We start from the raw sequence: 18,179 nt of genomic DNA, 5'->3' as shown, positions 1-18,179 counted from the left end.
CTCTCTCTCTCAGAAACATAAAATAAAATAAAAATAAATAAAATAAAATAAGATAATGCTTATTATAAGCATTATAATATAACATATATATATATATAAGATATAGATATAAGATAGCTTCATATGGCTATAAAGAGATGAAGTTATAATATGTATTAATAACTTGATTACTTTGACTTCTGGTTCCTAGTCTTTTAGAATACAATGAATATTTTCAATATAAAAATATTATCATCCTATCTCATGATAGTAGATGGTGTTTTCATTTTCAATGATTGAGAAGAAAATCCATGATAAATACCTATGTTGAATTCCATAAATTTTAATGGACTTAAAAAGTTTGAAGGATGCCTGGGTGGCTCAGTAGGTTAAGCTGCTGCCTTCGGCTCAGGTCATGATCCCAGGGTCCTGGGATCCAGTCCCACATCGGGCTCCTTGTCCAGCAGGGAGCCTGCATCTCTCTCTGCCTCTGCCTGCCACTCTGCCTGCTTGTGCTCTCTCTCTGACAAATAAATAAATAAAATCTTTAAAAAAAAAAAAAGTTTGAAAAAATCCCAGTGCTCTATATATGTAGAAAACAATGGTATATATGTATGGAAAGCAAGTATTCCTTCACTCTTCAGATATCTTACGTGAATGGATTCCTAGATACCTCAAAATAACTAGGTTCTGCTGACTCTAAGACCTTCTTGTTGGAATCAAGCAAAGAATTCTAATTTTTAAAAAATCAGTGACTACTATCATTTTAGGCAATTATTCAAGGCTGTTTGAAGAACACTTCTATGAAAAGGATTGTGTCACCACTATCCCCGAACCAGTATTTCCTTCCACTCATAACATTTAAGCTCACATTTTTGCTTCAATTTCTGTCTCCTACTGAGGAATTTCATTTTCCCAGTATGCTCTATAGATCATAGATCAGAAAATTGTGGGAGAAGTTGAAAACAAATATAAATGCATTTTTCTATGGAAGCAAACAAGTAAACAACGTGATCATTTTGCAGCCAAAACACAACATTTGAAGTTGAAAGAAAAGATTGTTCTTTTACCTCCTAAAGAAGACATAGACTTTTTTTTCTCCTCTATTTATTTTAACCAAATAAAACAAATACTGTGACATAAATTAGCATAGTGTTTAATGTTAGTATAGCATTTTACAAAAAGGAACTTTAGAGGTTTTCCAACAGGGAAAGCCTGTTGGAGTAATGGCATAGTACTATTACATTATAATGTCTCCTATTTGCTCATCTTTTTTTTTTTTAAAGTATCCCTTTTAGGCTGAAACTTTCCAGAACTGAGCCCCAGACAAGGACAATTCAGGAAGAAGAAAGTTAAATTGTGTCCATTTACCCTTTTATGGGGAAAGCAACCATATAACCACAACCACACCTCTTACCTTCATGGGCTCATTATCATTTGACTTACAAGAAACACATTTCTATGTGGCTATTTCTTAATGATTATAGTTTTGTTCAAATACGGTGCCACATAATAAGGAATTGAAAAAAAATCCAGAAATTATTTTAATTTTTATTTGGAACATTCCATTAGAATAACATCAAGAAATATAAAATGTGAACAAATTGAACTCTATTCCTTTAAGTTCTGTGTTGTGTGAGCTTTCACCTTCCTTCTGAATGGAGAAGCTATAGTAGTCAAAGGAACAAACAGCCAAAGCACCCAGATGACTAGAAGTTAGTTTTCCTCCTGGGGATAGTGGCTTTGGTTAGGAAGAAGAAAAATGTATATAAATTTATAACAATGAAACATAAAGCTAGAAACGCGTCTTCCAACTACAAAAAAAAAAAAAAAAAAAAAAAAAAAAAAAAAAAAAAAAAAAAAAAACAACAAACAAACAAAACAAAACTTGGAAAAGACCCTTTGTTCTTTAATTATTACAAAATAAACAGATCTCTAGGGTCTCTGAAAGACAGCGGGGATTTGATGGTATTTAGACCTAGAAAAACAGAAAATAGAGGTAGCAGACAAGCTATTCTAATTATAGTTATACTTGCATTTATAGCTATTCTGTTTTTCATTTTCCTCATACAGATCAGAAGCCTTAAATAACCCCAAAGAGGCAAAGTAACTAGAGCTTTAGTAAGTGATTTCCATAAATTTAGAGACTATATTAATAGCATTTTCATTCAATCTTAGGGGTCACTAATAAGAATCTGTAAATGCTCTTTGTTGAATAAACAAAAACTTGCACATTTCCAGTTTGCAGGCTATAGATGCAGATGTGATATTGTGCCTCTAGAGAGTTTTAGTCTTTTCTTTCTTAAGGTTTCCAAACCCTGAAACTACTGCTTAGATCTATCTATAGGCGTGAAGAAGGTCTAGTGCTTCAGGGAAAGCTGCTAGTAAGTCCTAATTTCTTTTTCTGAAGTGGTTCATTACCTAAATATGTATCCAAATCACCTGAGGGTGTTTGTTAGTATCTAGCTAATATGTAGCTTCTTGGACTGGATCCTAGCAGTCCTTTCCTCCCCCCTTTTTTTTCTTTTTTCCTTTTTTTGCTGGGAGCGGGGAGTGTCTGGAGCAGAGCATAGGAATTTGTACTTTTAATACACATCCCTATGGATCTGACACAGCGGAAATCATACACCAAGAAACGCTGTCCTAATGTTTCAAAGGGATTCAAAATTATTTTCTAGATACAAGTATTATTTTTTTCTTTTGAAAGATAATGGGCTTCAAAGAATAGCCAAAGGTTATGAACTCAAGTCTGTTACAGAACCAGGAAATCTCTCTTCCCTCCTTTTGGAAATTAGTCTTGAACTTCACCGTGACAGCTTCTGGTGTGTTATTTAAATTAACCCTGGTATTGTTATTAAACTTTTCAGATGGTTCTGTTTATCTACCCAAGTAGAAGGTGTGTTCCTAGGAGGTAAGAACTATGCATACATACATAAATATTTTTTTAAACATTATCTAGCACTCCTAATAAATATTTATTAGGCTCTCAATAAACATTTTAATTTTAATTCAAATGCAACCTAAGTCGCTTTAAAAATCTGCTTTAACTTCTGAGACCTGAAGCCACCTCTCTCATGAATACTGCTTCAAACCCTGTTGTTCCATTATCCCTTTGCACAGTAGAAAATGGAGGCCACACCTAATATTCATTAGAAATTGGCAACTGTGCACTCAGGCTCCGTTATTTAGCCACAAGGAAAAGGCAGAGCCACAGTAATAGCTTTGACTGATTACTTGGCAAGGGAAGCCAAGCCCTTGGGGTGTTCCAGACTCTCTTTGGCCTATAAACCTGTTTAAAAACCTGTTTCTCAGAATTTAAGGCTTAGCTCAATTGGGGTCAGTATTATAGTAATGTCAATAATTCTGCTCTCAGCTTTCAGGCAGACCGGTACAATTCATCATCAACTTCATTTTCATGGAAAGGCAACTTTTGGGAAAATAGCTCTAACTTAAGCTATTTTATTTTGATTTTTCTTTCCCTTAAGAAATAGTTGTGCCAATATTACTTAGCTTGGATTTCTTGCTCTCTAAACCTTAGCACCTTCTAGTGCTTGAAATTATTCCCTAAAATTGGAATAGTGCTGAATACACAAGATTTGGGACATCCACCAAGGCAATAACTCAAGGCTTTCAGAGAAAGATCAAATAAGTCATTAGGTCTGAAAGTCATTTCGGTAACTGAGACATCATGGTGTTTCAGAATCACCTCTGCCTTTAGCTGCTTTTAGGGGGGTTGGTACTAGGCAACACTGCCAAGAGGAATACTCTGGCAGGGTCTATTTCTTTCTCTTAGAAGTCAAAATCCTTAATAAAAATAAAGCAGTGTTCACCCCTACTGAACAGACAGCTCCATTTTTGGTCAACTGTTAGGAGCATATGCCAAAGTAAATTAATTACATCTGCTCCTGGTAGGGAACTCCATTCCCGAGGTTGTAGTTGGAGTGATGGCCAAAGGTGCTCGCTGTGCACTTGTTGTGAGGTTTCTCTCTTTTAATTCTAGAAACTGAAGAAGGAGAATGGCTCAGGAGAAACTTTTCTTGGATCAGATCTTGCCACTAGACTAAGGTAGGAAACATTCATTCATACCCAGGATAATATTGTTTTTTTCTCCATAGGAAAATAGTTATCCATATATTTAGATGTTGGTCCTAATACAGGAATTTATTAAGGTGAATACAGCTTTAAACTTAAAGTTTCTATGAACTGATCTCTAACACTGAACTAAGCTGCTAATAGTGAAGAAATAGTGAGCTGGAGCTACTTGTCACCTACCATCTTTAAGAGTTACCTGCGCGTGTTAAGTTCCTTGTGGGCGGTATCTAATTCTTATTTATTTTTGTATGTGCAGTGCCCAGAATGATACTTGGTGTAGCTGAAGCACTAAATAGATGCTTGTGATTTTATGTCTTAAATATATGCCTTTCCGTGATACCAAAAATGGGTAAAGAACTGCAACAACTTAATGACCAATAGAAAGCGATAAAGTTAATTTTTAAAAATTCTATGGGCCCTGTTTACATCCACTTTCAGTGTCGATGCTAGCTTGGAAAGACATTTTCCAGAGTCCAGGAGTCCCCGTGTCTGTGGGGGTTTTAGTTACCGCAGTCAGCCGTGATCCAGAAACAGGTGGCCCTCCTTCTGAATTGTCAGCATGTATAAGAAAAAGCTTTGTATATTCAGGGTTTGGTAGTCTCCAAGTTCCAGACATCCACTGGCAGGTTTTGGTACATATCTCCTGTGGCTAAGGCGGGGGGAGGGGGAGATACTGTAGTCTCACTTAGTCTCCTGATTTCACTTTAATTCAGCTACCACTCTCTTGGGCCACATTAGGACCCCAATTTTTGTCTCCCTACAATAGAGTCTAAAAGGTGGGAATGTGCTAGATACTCAGACTGGTTGGCATGCTTTGATTTAGATATCACAGCTCTCTCTGGTTTAATCTTTGATGATGAATAATCCTTAGAAATGAAAGACTATAGTGGAACCACTAGGTAAGAAATGAAGTAGGGCAGAAATTTTGGCTTTAAGCTGCATGTGGTAGAACACGATATACACAGTAAGATGCCAATTTCTTCTAAAAGAATCAACCCAAACCCATGTCCAAATTAATGCATATAAATAAAATCAGAAAAAAAAATGCCAGGTGTGGTTATTAATACATGGTCAAGCAAAGAGTTAATACATGGAGTAGCAAGGGTTTTTATCTTATTTGTGCTTCCTTATATTTTTCAGATTTTTACAGTGAATAGTTTCTTCCAGATTAATATATATATATATATATATATATATATATATAGTAGCACCAAGACTTTAGGAATGAGGAAGGAAGTCATGATTAATTCTTCTGAAATTAACTAACATGGTCTGACCTGTCCTCACCAATCTCTCCTCTTTCCCCACAGTGAATCTAGGGGAAGGGGAGAGCCATGCAGAGAGCCATGGGACCTTCACTAACTTTATTTTTCTACATGTTCCAATGCTGTCTCATGGGGGCAGGCAGGTAACAACAGCTTTAAGAAGGGCTTTTTCTTCCACACTTCATTTTTTGATATTGCATTTTTCTCTCTCTACAGAGCCCCGAATCATCCCTGATGTTATTTTTAGTCATGCTCAGAGTGGGGCAGGAAAAAGTCAATCAGGGTTTCTGGCATGTCAGCTTTTCATAAAGGGAACACAAAGTAGAGCTCCCAGCAAGCTTCATCAAATGTAGGATTTATGTGGGAACTTTCATCTACATCCAGTTAAAATGTTCCCTGCTAGGCATGGAAATCATCGTTTGAAAAAGCCTTACTTTAAGGACTGGATACAGTGGCTCAAATGTTGCTTCAGCTCTTCTTCCTTTTCATAGGTTTCCAGTATGCTGTGCGCCTCATCATGGTGGTAGCAGTAGATTTTATAAATCTCTTCCAGTGGTCCTTTAATCTGCAAGAATACTTCTCCTGATAAATGCAAGACAAAGGCAAAATGACGTCAAGTCAGACCAAAAGGACGCTCTACATATTTATTCTTGGGCCATGTGATCAGTATTAGCAAGTTGGATCCGTTCCATTTTACCCCCAGGTTTCTCAGAAGAGGTAGACAACATCCCTCCGTTCCCTTCTCTCTCTTCCCCTCCCGTTCCCTCCCCTCCCCTCCAGTCCCCTCTGTCCCTTCCTCCTCCCCTTTTCTTTCTCTTTCCCTTTCCTTCCCTCCTTCCTTCCTTCTTTCTGTCTTTTCTCCCTCATTCTTCCCTTCCTTCCTTTCTTTTATAAAATGAAGGATAAAGAACTTAATGGAGACAGGCAGCAGAAGAAAGCTGGTTTTCTCAGAGGTGATTTATGCACCCGGCTGGTAGGCAGGAGCCTGGTTAAAAGCAACACCTTAGAATCAGTCTGTATGGGTTTGGATCAGGCTGTGCTACAGACTTGGACAGGTTATGATTTGGACACGTTATTTTTCCTCTCTGAATCTGTTTCCTCACCTATAACAGGGGACAATAACAGATTCAATTTCAGGGGGTCATTACAAAAAATGAAAGGGGTAGTGTGTGTACCGTACATACACAGTAAATGCTCAAAATGGAGCAGTGATTGTCAATTTGTTAGAGGTATGGAAAGTGAAATCTCAGGGTCTAGGTAAATTATTTTTTGCTATTTATTGCACGAACGTTTTCTGAGATTCTCTGAAAGGCAAGCAATGGAGTTTAGGGAAATAAAATATTTCCTTATATGTTATAATAGAAAGAATTGGCCATTATTTCTTTTAAAACTCAGTTGGATAGGGTCCCTGGATGATGCACTCGGTTAGGTGTCTGACTCTTGGTTTCAGTGCAGATCGTGATCTCAGGGTCATGGGATTGAGCCCTGTGTGGGACTCTGTGCTCGGTGCTGAGTCCGCTTGAGATACTCTCTCCCTCTGCTCCTGCCCCCCCCCCCCACTCTCTCTGTCTCTCTCTCTAAAATAAATAAATAGATCTTAAAAAAAAAACTCAATTGGATAATACTATAAACCAGAGTTATGAATGTATCTTCTTAAAGCAACTTGGGCTAATTGTATCCAGGCATTTAGGAATCCTTCTTGATATTATAATAAAATTGCATCTGTAACTAATAACTCAAGGAGATATTGAACAATAGCTGGATTTAATCACCCACTCCATCACTTGAAAATGTATATTAAGCATCCACTACACACCCCAGCACTATGTTAAGATGATTTGGGAGACACAGAAAAAATATGTGATGGGGCCTGCTCTCAAAGACACTGCATATTTGGGATTGACAATGATTTTGGACCGAACTGATTGGGAGTTACACAGACATACCAACCTGCACCTATTATAGTAACAAAAGTCTGTCATTCTTCCTACAGAAATAGAATGTCCTTTGTACTTTCAGTGTGCTTTGCCCACATTAACCACTTAATTCCCTACACATATGAGGAGATAAGAGGTTATTTATCCCTATTAAATAAGGAAGGACAAATCTGAATTTGAAATAAATAAATGATTTTTCCCATAGTCCTGTCCAATGGAGGCTAAGCCAGGATTAGAGGCTGTATTCCCCTCAATTTTACTTAGGTGTTGTTAGCTCTCCACACATCAGAGCTTTGCTGGACAGACAGGTACAAACTGAAGCAGAATTACAGATCACTGTCGTCTAGGATTTGGGGGCAACTGAGTAGAGTAGATTCTCATCACTCCTGAGGATGAATTTGAGAATTAAATGGAATGTAGATGTAAAATACTTGTAACAAACTACCTGCTCAATAATCATCACTCGTCTCTTAACGCTACCTTTCTCTCTCTACAATTAAAACACTAGTACTTCTAAAGTATCACTTTCTGTTCTAATCTATATCCAACCTGTAAGAGACTTTTCTTCCCTTCCCATTATATGGGATAGTCCTGTGATCCTAGTAGACTACACGTGTGTGTGTATGTGTGCATGTGTGTGTGTGTCTTATTTGTTTTTTAATAGTGCTTTTCTTTGAACTCGTAAGCAAACAGTGTCTGTGAGCATCTTTGGAACTGAAGGGATGAGGGATTTTTGTTTTGTTCCTGGGATTTTAGTGAACTCATCTTTCTACCAGTGTAATTTTTGCAGATCTGGTCTTCAAGACAGGAACACAAATAATAAGGAACAGAGAAGTTACAAGAAGAGGAAATAAAATAAGATAATAACTAAATTTAAAGATGGCAGGAGAGGAGGCGAACCTCCTAGGAACAGAGCCGGGGGCAAATGAGAGTGAAGGCTAGGGGAGGGTCTCACCCCGGGAAGTGGGAGCAAGTGGCAGGCCTCGAGGAAGCTCAGCAGCAAGTTAAGAAGAGAGATCTGGAGACAAACAGCCCAACCCAGGATGGGATTGTAAATATATGTGCTTCACTACAAAGCAGTTGAGAGTGGAGACAAAGAAAAGAAGAGGTAAGGATGACTTCATAAATCTGCAGTCGGATCAGGTCAGAAAGTCAAAAAACAAGGGACAAAGACATTTATTTTATACACAATGAAACCATTAATTGTAAATTCACACACACACACACACACACACACACGCACACAAGCACACAGACACATTTTAACAGAAATGGCATAGTTTGGAAGAATTTATAGTTCTCTCCTTAACAGCAGAGTCAAAATTTTTACTCTTTTCCAGGTAAAATTCTGCTGGGGCTCTAATAACAATTACTGAAGTTAAAAGATATTTAAGCGCTCTAATTGAAAGTCATTTATTCACCCAAAGGCCAAGTACAACACTGGCAGGCAGAAGATTTGATTCCCCTTCCAGTCCTGCCAATGTATTCTGCTTCATAATAATGCAGATAAAGCGATGTATCTCGCAGCAAAGAAGTGATTCTGTTTCCACGGTAACATAACTCTGGGCTGCGTTTCCTTAGTGGTGAAGGACAACTGCTCTGTCTAATGGATGTGGTTTTGAAGGGATGATTAGGAATGAAGGAAGGATTGAGCCAAGACCAGTGAAGGTAATTCCACTTCTGACTGCCTGTCACAAAAGCACCAGAACACTGTAAAATAAATATAACTATCGTGTGCTTTAAAAAAAAAAAATGCTACAATTCAAGAATTTCTGTATTGGCTTTCCCCCAAAACAATCACCATGCAGAGGACGGGAAAAATGCCCTTTTCCCTCTTGGTTATCTCCTCGACAAACTCCCCAAAATATTGAACATGTTTTTATGTCCTGGTATCGTTACTCAGGTGTTGCAAACTTTTCCCTTCACTAATCTAAATCTATTCATGTTTCTCTTCTTGGCCCACCTCTTCTCTATGTCTAGACCCTCATGTCCATTGCCAAGATGTGCCATACCAAACAATATGGCCCCTCTATTATTCTGACACCGCTTAAAAATGAATTTCCCCTGCAGGGCAGTAACCCAGGGTCTGAACAGTGATATTTAAGAGATCTTTGTGTCCTAGACTTTGTTTAGGAAAATGGCATAAAATGGAATGAAGCAGTTACTTCATTGTTTCACAACAATTTAATGAGGGACTATTACTTACCAAGCACATTGGTAGGTACTGCGGATACAAAGAACCAACACTTCCCTCAGGAAGTTATGAAGGCCAGTGAGAATAAACTATTTATTTACCAGTACGGTAAGTACTTTGTATAAAACACGGAGTGTCAGGGGCGCCTGGGTGGCTCAGTGGGTTAAAGCCTCTGCCTTCTGCTCAGGTCATGATCCCAGGCTCCTGTGATCGAGTCCCGCATCAAGCTCTCTGCTCAGCAGGAAACCTGCTTCCTCCTCCTTCTCTGCCTACTTGTGATCGCTGTCTCTCAAATAAATAAATAAAATCTTAAAAAAAAGAACAAAAACAAGACCATGGAGGGCTATTTGCTCTGCTCTTGCGTACTTGTTAGCAATTTCTATAACAGCCTGCCCTTGATACAGGGGCTCTGAGCGAACACAAGCACTGAGACATACAGAGGGAGTGGTCTAGTATGGCTGGACAGTGCCATGTCTGTGGTAAAGTTCCAGAAGAGGCTGTATTTGTAAGCAAGAGTCAAATCATGAAGGACTTTGCATGTCATTAAGGAGCTGGGACTTTAGCCTGCAGTTAATGGAGAAGCACTGATGATTGATTTTAAGGAGCAGACTAACATGATTAGATTGTATTCTAGAAGATTACAGTGGTAATTAATTGTATGAAAGACGGAATGTGAGGGAGGAGTTAGTGACACTAGAAGAGAGAATCCAATTAAAAAGCTTCTGTGTAATACAAGAAATAAATAATGAGGGCTTACAAGGAAGTTCTAGCACTTAAGAGGGAGTGCGCTAAAATCAATGGCCTGTTTTCCAATCCTGGTTTTACCGTTCACTCCTGTGACATTTGAGAGAGTTACTTGACTTCTCTGTCCTTTAATTTCTTGATCTGTAAGATGGAACAACAATAATAAGAGGGCTGTCTGAAGATTAAGTGAGTTAAAATGTGTAACACGTCAGTAGCTGGCCCATGCAAATGCCCAATGGATGTTAGCTATAAACAGTGGAAGAAAAATCAGGGAGGATAGAGAATAGGGCAAGAAAACAGACATCAATATATGTGAGGTGAAGAGAATTCCCATTATATCCCTGGATTCTGGTTTCAGTAAGAATGTAGATATGCAATGATAAGATACAGAGAGTTTCTGTAGAAAGACGATGAGTTTAATTTTAGATGTACTGAGTTGACTCACCCAAAATATATTTAAGTGGAGATATCTTTTATGGAATTGGATATGTGAGTCTGGGATTCAGGAAAAAAAGTTCTGGAAAATAAGTGTAGGTATGTAAAACTGAGGACACAGTAGCCATGACTTTGATAAGATCATGCAAGAAAGTCTACAGAGTGATAAGAGGGCTTGAGGACCAGGTGCTGGGGAACACTAACACTGAGGGGAGTCTAAAGGGAAAAGAGTCTGCACAGAGCTTGAGAAGACAGTCAGAGAAAAGGGAGGAAAACTAGGATCGGTGTTAGTTAAGCCAAAGGCAAAGTAGTGAGAAATATGGCAAATATTCTGGGGATAACAGAGCTTGCCATTGTCCCCCAGTATCAGCATCCCCCTTGAAGCAATACCATTTTTACCTGCAGCAAAATAAAAACTTCATTTCCTAGCCTCCCTTGCAATAGGGGTGGCCATGTAACTAAAGTCCGCAGAAAATTGTCCGTGACAATATGCGGGAACTTTAAGAGGCAGACAGCTCATCATTTACCCCTTCTTCTCCATATTTTCCTTTGTTCTTCTGGACATTACCTCGTCCATGAAGACAAAGCTAAGTGTGAGCTGGAAGAAGCTTGAATCCCAGAGGACTTTGCAGAGCAGAGCTGCCGTATAGACCTAAAATACATGCCTTTAGACCATTACACAAGAGAGAAATGGACATCTCTTATTTAGGCTAGTCACGTTTTGTTTTGTTTGCTGTTTCTACTGGCTGAACTTAATTCTAATCAACACACTGTTTCTTCTCCTTCCATAAAAAAATGTTTTTGGAGAAATCATAACAGTTCAAGTGACCCTCTTCACTCCCTATAAAATCTAACTCAAAAATCAGATGAAAATGTTACTTAAATTGTTACTGATTAAGAGTGTTAAGGACTGGATGTTTATTTCCCTTTACAATCCGTATGTTGAAGCCCTAACCTCCAGTGTGATGTTATTTGGAGGTGGGACTTTTGGGAGATAATTGGGTTTAGATTAGATCATGAGTGTGGAGCTGCCATGATGGGTTAGTGTCCTGTGTCATCAGGAAGAGACATGAGAGCTTTCTCTGTCCACCATGAACAAGGCAATGGGTTAGTCAGCTACATGCCAGATCATGGATATGTTTCCTTCCTTCCTTTCCTAGTGCCCTTCTATTCTCCAGGACAGGGTAGAGCAAGGATGGGAAGTGAGAAGAAAGAGATAGGGAAAGAGTAAACACTGCTTACAGAAATCACTACTATTGACCTTTAGTCTCATTTAGTTCCTGCCTAACCTGGGAAAAAACCTGACAATGGAGGATACCCTAGCGACCCTGGTTAGGGTTACAGAATTCCTACCAAACACAGGAGCCAGGTGGTGCAGGCAACCATGGGAGAAACACAAGTAAACCCCCGAGGATCAATTTCATGAAGACATTTGGGGGAAAAAAAAAACAACAACAACAAAAAACTTTTTCACAGAAAAGAGTAGAGTGGAAAATTTTCGTGAGTTCTTAAGAGAAAATGAGACTTCAAAGTTGTTTCATGTCTGTGGAAGTGGCTTTGAGTAATAACTCTACATTCCCTGGGGCTCCTATTTTTCTTCTGGTATCAGGAATATTTCAGTAAAAAATTCTCAGAAGCTCTAGAGTAAGATAAGTTCAGAAAAAATGGATTTGACGATGAGATTTGACAATTCTGAGGTCTCTGGTGACATGGTAACAGCAATTTCAGAGGCTTAGTGTGAGGTAAGATAGAGAGGTGAGGAAGTGGAACCAGTAAGGCTAGCTAAGCTGTGAAGAGAAAAAAGAGAAAGGAGGGGAGCAACTGTGGGACGTGTGATCCTGTCCTAGGGCCATTGCTGTGTCCAGTGGCAGGAGGACAAGGTAATCATTGCAACGGGGTCTACTAAAGGAGAGGCTTTCTACAACTGAGGCAGCACCACCCAACCCTTCTGGCAGTTGGAGGTAGCTGGCAGCAGGGCAGGACTAACTGGGGAGCATCAGTGGTCATGGAGGAATAGTTAGGGTCTCCTTCTGACTATTTCCACCATTAGTTATGGCATTTGGGGCCAATCAGGTTCTTGCAGTGAAGTGGTTGGAATGTATATTCTTTAAATATTGCTCCAATGCTCACATTCTAGAATACCTCTGTTTATTTTGGTGATAACTCGTGGTCTCTTCCCTAGCCTTTTTGACTTCCTGGATATTTAACTCTAGGTGGGCTTTTTTTTTTTGACCAAGTGGCACATTAGAAAAACACTAGCTCTCTGAGAGTTGAAAGCTAAAATGTTTCTGGACCTGGATTAGGAAGAGGTATAATAACTTTTCCCTCCTCAAGTTGGGTAGCACTGATGACCCTGTTCTTAGAGCAACCAACCCATAATTCTTGATTTCTCTCACCTTAGTATATACTTCTCTCAAGGGTGTGAGCCTCCGCTACAGCTAGTGGCTCTAGACCACCTGCCAGCCTCTAAGCTAATGTAGGACCAACCACAGGCAGATGTGATCACTGCGATCCTTCTGTGTGACAGCCAGTAGGGTCCAGGACCCTACTCACTATCTCCAACATCCATTCCATTCAGTGCTGCTGAGGACAATGTCCCAAGTGCTGGCGAAGCATCAGTAGCGAAACAGATAAGAATTCCTCTCCTCCTGGAGCTCATGTTCTGGGAGTGTTCTTCAAGTCTTGTTCTCTTGGAGGACTTGCTCTTCCCATTTGAAATTTGAAATTCCCGTCTCAGTATCCATTGAACAGATGAATGTGGCATCCATTCCTAGCTGCTTATCTATTCTTCTTTGTTCCAAACTAACAAACGTTAAAACGACAATGCACCCACTTCAAAATACTGACCTTTCTCCAATCTTTGGTAGTCAGGGGTGCCCAAGAATGGGTGCAACTGTGTATTTGTGTGTGAATGTGTTTGTGTGTGAGATGCAGTAACGTGTGTGTGAAATGAAATAATAAGACACAGGTTGAAGGCACTGGAAAGGGCTTTTATTCTTCCGAAATGAAAAAAAAAAAAAAAGAAAAAAAAAGCCTCAGGAGAAGATGGTTTGCTTTACTGCCTGAAGGAAGCCATGCTTGGCAGTGGAGCAGCGATTGTGAGACCAGGAGGCCACACACCATACGTCACTGTACATTAAGTACTAGGAAGGAAAAGGTTGTGAGGAGCCAACCCCAGCTGCCCCAGTTCTGAGCTACTGAATTATGGATTTCTTGTTCTGTGAGGAAAAAAGCCCTTTTTTGGTTAATGGCTCCGGGTGAGGTTCCTGTCCTAGGTGGGCAAGTACAGTCCTCACAGATCTGAGTGACTCGGCATTGGCTGCAGAACTCGTGGTGACAGCCGGAGTGAAAGCCCAGATTTGTCTCCCACCAAAGGCCATGTTCTCTCTGGGCTACTGTGCACCCTTATGGTTTGCAAGGTTTGCACCCCTGCAAATGCACTTCTCACTTTCACTCCCTGGCTATGGGGAAAGTGTTCAGGGTCTCATGGAATGCTTAATGTTTGTAGGATTTAGGACTTCATTTCTATGTGTATTCTGTACAATACCTGATTTTTCACGGCTCCGTTCAGGTCTGCCTGCACAGCGAAGTGCTGACTTCTGTGAGCTAGCCCCGCAGCACAGCATCCAGGAGCTTCCCATTCTCCTCAGAGAGCCGAACTGTAGAACTAGTTACTAAGCCACCCTGGCTTTATTTTTACTTCAAGAAATAAGTCCTTGTAGCCCTGAGACCTCACTTGACTGCACTCAGGGGACTGGAAGCCCAACCCACATTGTATCCCGTTGTTCCCTGCCTCCGGCTGATTTGTACTCTCCTGTATGGATTCAGGTATCTTTGACCCCACCCCTCAAGAAAAATGTTTTTTTTTATCCTGTCACCTTCTCTGAAGCTGGTAGCTTTTCTATTACTGTTAACATTTCGAATAAAATGCCCTGACCTTCCAGGTGCTGCATCTGAGTCTTGCCCCTGCTGACCTCACACGTTCCAGGACGCAGGTCTGGGGTACCCCCAACCTGTCCCCACTGGCCAGAATTAGCTAGGTTGAATCTATCTGTGTCCTGAGTACAATACGCACACACTCACACATACGCACACACACACAGATGCACACACGCACACTCTTTAGAAAAATTATTCAGGTGAGCTACTTGGCAGCATCTTCCACATGGCAACAGGACATGAATTATCAGTGACTAAAGCCCTTCTTACAAAATCACTGCTAAAGGCACAGATTCCTGCTTCAGGGACATACAAGAGACACTGCTTTAGGAGAACAAAGTACTGCCACAGAACAACAGTGCATCACCACTACGCCTTCAAAGAACAGAAAGCTCTAAATTGTCTTTCTCTCAAAGGATAAACTCGCCCTCAGGAAAAGGCAAACGAGAAATTACAGTTCCTTTACCACAAAATTCTTTCAGCTCTGGTTCTCCATACCGTGTGCAGAAGCTAAGCACCTAAGGTAGATCCAAACCTAGTCATAACTCCGTCTTTTTTTCTTTTCTTTTCCTTTCTTTCTTTCTTTTTTTTTTTTTTTTGAATGCTTTGAAACATTACAGTGTTGTTGCAAATGTAGGTAAGAGATTATAAGCTCCTTCTGGAGTATCTGTCTATGTGACAGACCACCTCAAAACTTAGTACCTTAAAAGAACTGTTTTAATTTTCTTTCACAATTCTGTGAGTTGGCTGGAATCAGCTATGTGGTTCCTCTGCTCCCTTCAATGCCTGCTGGGGCTGCAGTCAGCTCAGGGCTGAACAGACTGGATGGTCCAAGATGGCTCATTCACAAAGCTGGTGCCTTGGCAGGGACAGCAGGAAGCTGGCCTCAGCTGGGATGCTGGGACAGCTGGGCCACTTTATTACATAGTCTCAGGTCTAACCTCTTTTCATCTGACCGCTCCATGTGATATTTCCAGCAGGGTAGCTGGACTTCTTAAATGCAAGTTCCTCAAATCGCTAAGGTAGAAACTTCTAGGCTTATAAAGGCTGACGCCCCCAGGCTCTGACACAGCATCACTTCCACTACATTGTAGGAGTCAGTGAGTCTCAGAGCCAGTCCAGAGTCAATATGGCACTAGACTGCACAGCAGGGTGAATACCAGGGGGCATGGTCTGTGGAGGGCCGTCTTTGGAAAGTGTCTGTTGCATTGTTGTTCATTGCTGTTCATGCTATTGAATGTGGAAATGATACTTGATATGTACAGTCATGCTTTATAGAAAAAAATTCATTGACTTATTAAGTCTATGAATCACCAAAATGCATAGATATTGGGAGCATCTAGGAGCTACACACATTCAGTGAATCTGATTGTTTGAAAAACATGATCAAGACCTCTGGGGAAAAGAAAATCACATTTCATTCCATGGTTATATTCATAAGAAGTCAAGTTTTGTAAATAGATGGGTAAATTAAATATTCTCAGGCTAATAAATTAGTAATTCCATGTACTGGATGTTTATTAAGAATAGGCACTGGGGGGGCGCCTGGGTGGCTCAGTGGGTTAAGCCGATGCCTTTGGCTCAGGTCATGATCTCAGAGTCCTGGGATCAAGCTCTCTGCTCAGCGGGGAGCCTGCTTCCCCTTCTCTCTCTGCCTGCCTCTCTGCCTACTTGTGATCTCTCTCTCTCTCTTTAAAATAAATAAATAAAATCTTAAAAAAAAAAAAAAAAGAATAGGCACTGGGCCATCGTTATTTATATGGGGTTTTACTTAATCTTCCCAAATACTCCATAGGGTGAGTATTACTAACTCAAATTTCCACATGAGAAACTGAAGTTCAGTGAGATTTTGTGACTTGCCTGAGATGAAACCTCTAGTTATTGGATGAGCCAGGATGTAAACCAATGTCGAACTGATACCAAAGCCCTCGTGTTCTTAAACCCCACACCAGCATTTTATCTGTTTTGTCTTTGCTCACCCTTTTCTTAAATTGTTACAGAGTAATCTTCAGTTTAAGTGGAAACAAGAGCCACCTCTCATATTCCCATTTTCTAAAGATTTAGAGCCCATTTCCTATTTGACAGGCTGCTGCAGTCAAGATTTTAAAATCCAGTTTCTATCTTGGCATGATAGTTCAGACAATTCCCCAGAGCTCTCATATCTACAAACATATGCCTCTGTGCTTAAACTTGAACCTCATCCAAACCCCAAGGTTATTATTGAGTAAAATCCTGCTCCTGGTTTATCCAGGTATCTGGAAAGTTTCCCTCTGGCACTAGAGCTGTGAATCACAACCTCTCATTCGTGCCATCTAAGGACAGAGAAAGGGACACCTGTGCTTTTCATTTTGTGGTAACATGATTTAGGAAATGCCCCACCAAAATCAGGTTATCCAGTGAAATGGAAGAGCTTTGGTGAAAGATTTAGTGATAGAAGTGGCTGGGAGAGGAGGTAAGGGTAGAAATTGCCAGTGAACTTTGCACTGATACGGCTACTGTGTTTGGGTCATGGAGGTCTCCTTGGCACTATGCTCCAGCCACATCAGACTGCACTCCTTAATGAGAATTTCCTGTACTCTGCTACCTTGGGGCCTCTATGCCATTTGTCATTCAGAAAGTCATCTGCTTTGGGGTGCCTGGGTGGTACAGTCGGTTAAGTGCCTGTTTCTGCTCAGGTCATGATCTCAGGGTCATGAGATGGAGCCCTGTGAGATACATTGCCCCGTGTTGAGCTCCCTGCTCAGTGCAGAGTCAGCTTAAGATTCTCTCTCCTGGGGCACCTGGGTGGCTCAGTGGGTTAAGCCTCTGCCTTCGGCTCAGGTCATGATCCCAGGGTCCTGGGATCGAGCCCCACATCGGGCTTTCTGCTCTGCAGGTAGCCTGCTTCCTCCTCTCTCTCTGCCTGCTTCTCTGCCTACTTGTGATCTCTGTCAGATAAATAAAGAAAAAATCTTTAAAAAAAAAAAAAAAGTTTCTCTCTCCTTCTCTGGGCGCCCATCCCACCCATGCTCTCTCTTTCTAAAATAAATAAATAAATAATAATAAAAAAAAAGCCATTTGCTTCAATCTCCACCTTTCTAAATCTATCAAGTCCAAGCTCAAAATCCATTTTCTATATCAAGTTTTTCATCATCTAAATTAAATCAATCTCTCTCTGTGAATCCGTATTAGTTAGCTATTGCTTGAGGAAAAAAAAAATCACCCCAAAACTTAAAGGCTTAAAACAACACTGTTTATTCACAATTCTCTGAATTGACAATTTGAACAAGGTTCAGCTGAGATGGTTTGTCTCTGGGTGTGGCTGGCAGGCTTTATACATGTGTTTGCAATCTATAACTAGGGGCCACCTGGCTGAGGAGACCATACTTCCATGCTCAAGGCCTTGACCATGTTGTTTGAAGTAATTGGGTAGTTTGAGCCTTCTCTCTCCCTGAGCAGAGAGTGGATGTCACAAGGCTGTTGTAGAACATCATTTTGCCACATTTTATTGGTCAAAGCAAGCCATGAGGCTAGCCCATATGTCATGTATGGAAATTAAAATATGACTCCAAATGTTTTCAGTTGGTCTTACTGTTTTCATTTCCTTATCTATTT

The 18,179-nt window shown here is 40.3% G+C and overlaps 1 protein-coding gene across 1 annotated transcript in view; it reads right to left on the bottom strand.

The window, feature by feature from the left end:
- Positions 1 to 18,179, bottom strand: part of ARHGEF38 (Rho guanine nucleotide exchange factor 38) — a 148,999-nt gene that overhangs the window by 54,032 nt on the left and 76,788 nt on the right. Inside the window, exon 4 of the mRNA XM_059376838.1 lies at positions 5,771 to 5,918. Within this exon, the coding sequence (XP_059232821.1) occupies positions 5,771 to 5,918 (148 nt within the window). The remainder of the gene's footprint in view (positions 1 to 5,770; positions 5,919 to 18,179) is intronic.

This window comes from Mustela nigripes, chromosome 1 (assembly GCF_022355385.1).
Source record: "Mustela nigripes isolate SB6536 chromosome 1, MUSNIG.SB6536, whole genome shotgun sequence".
NCBI classification, from domain to species: domain Eukaryota; kingdom Metazoa; phylum Chordata; class Mammalia; order Carnivora; family Mustelidae; genus Mustela; species Mustela nigripes.
The sequence above is the reverse complement of the archived record's forward strand: the minus strand, read 5'-3'. Positions and strand labels throughout refer to the sequence as shown.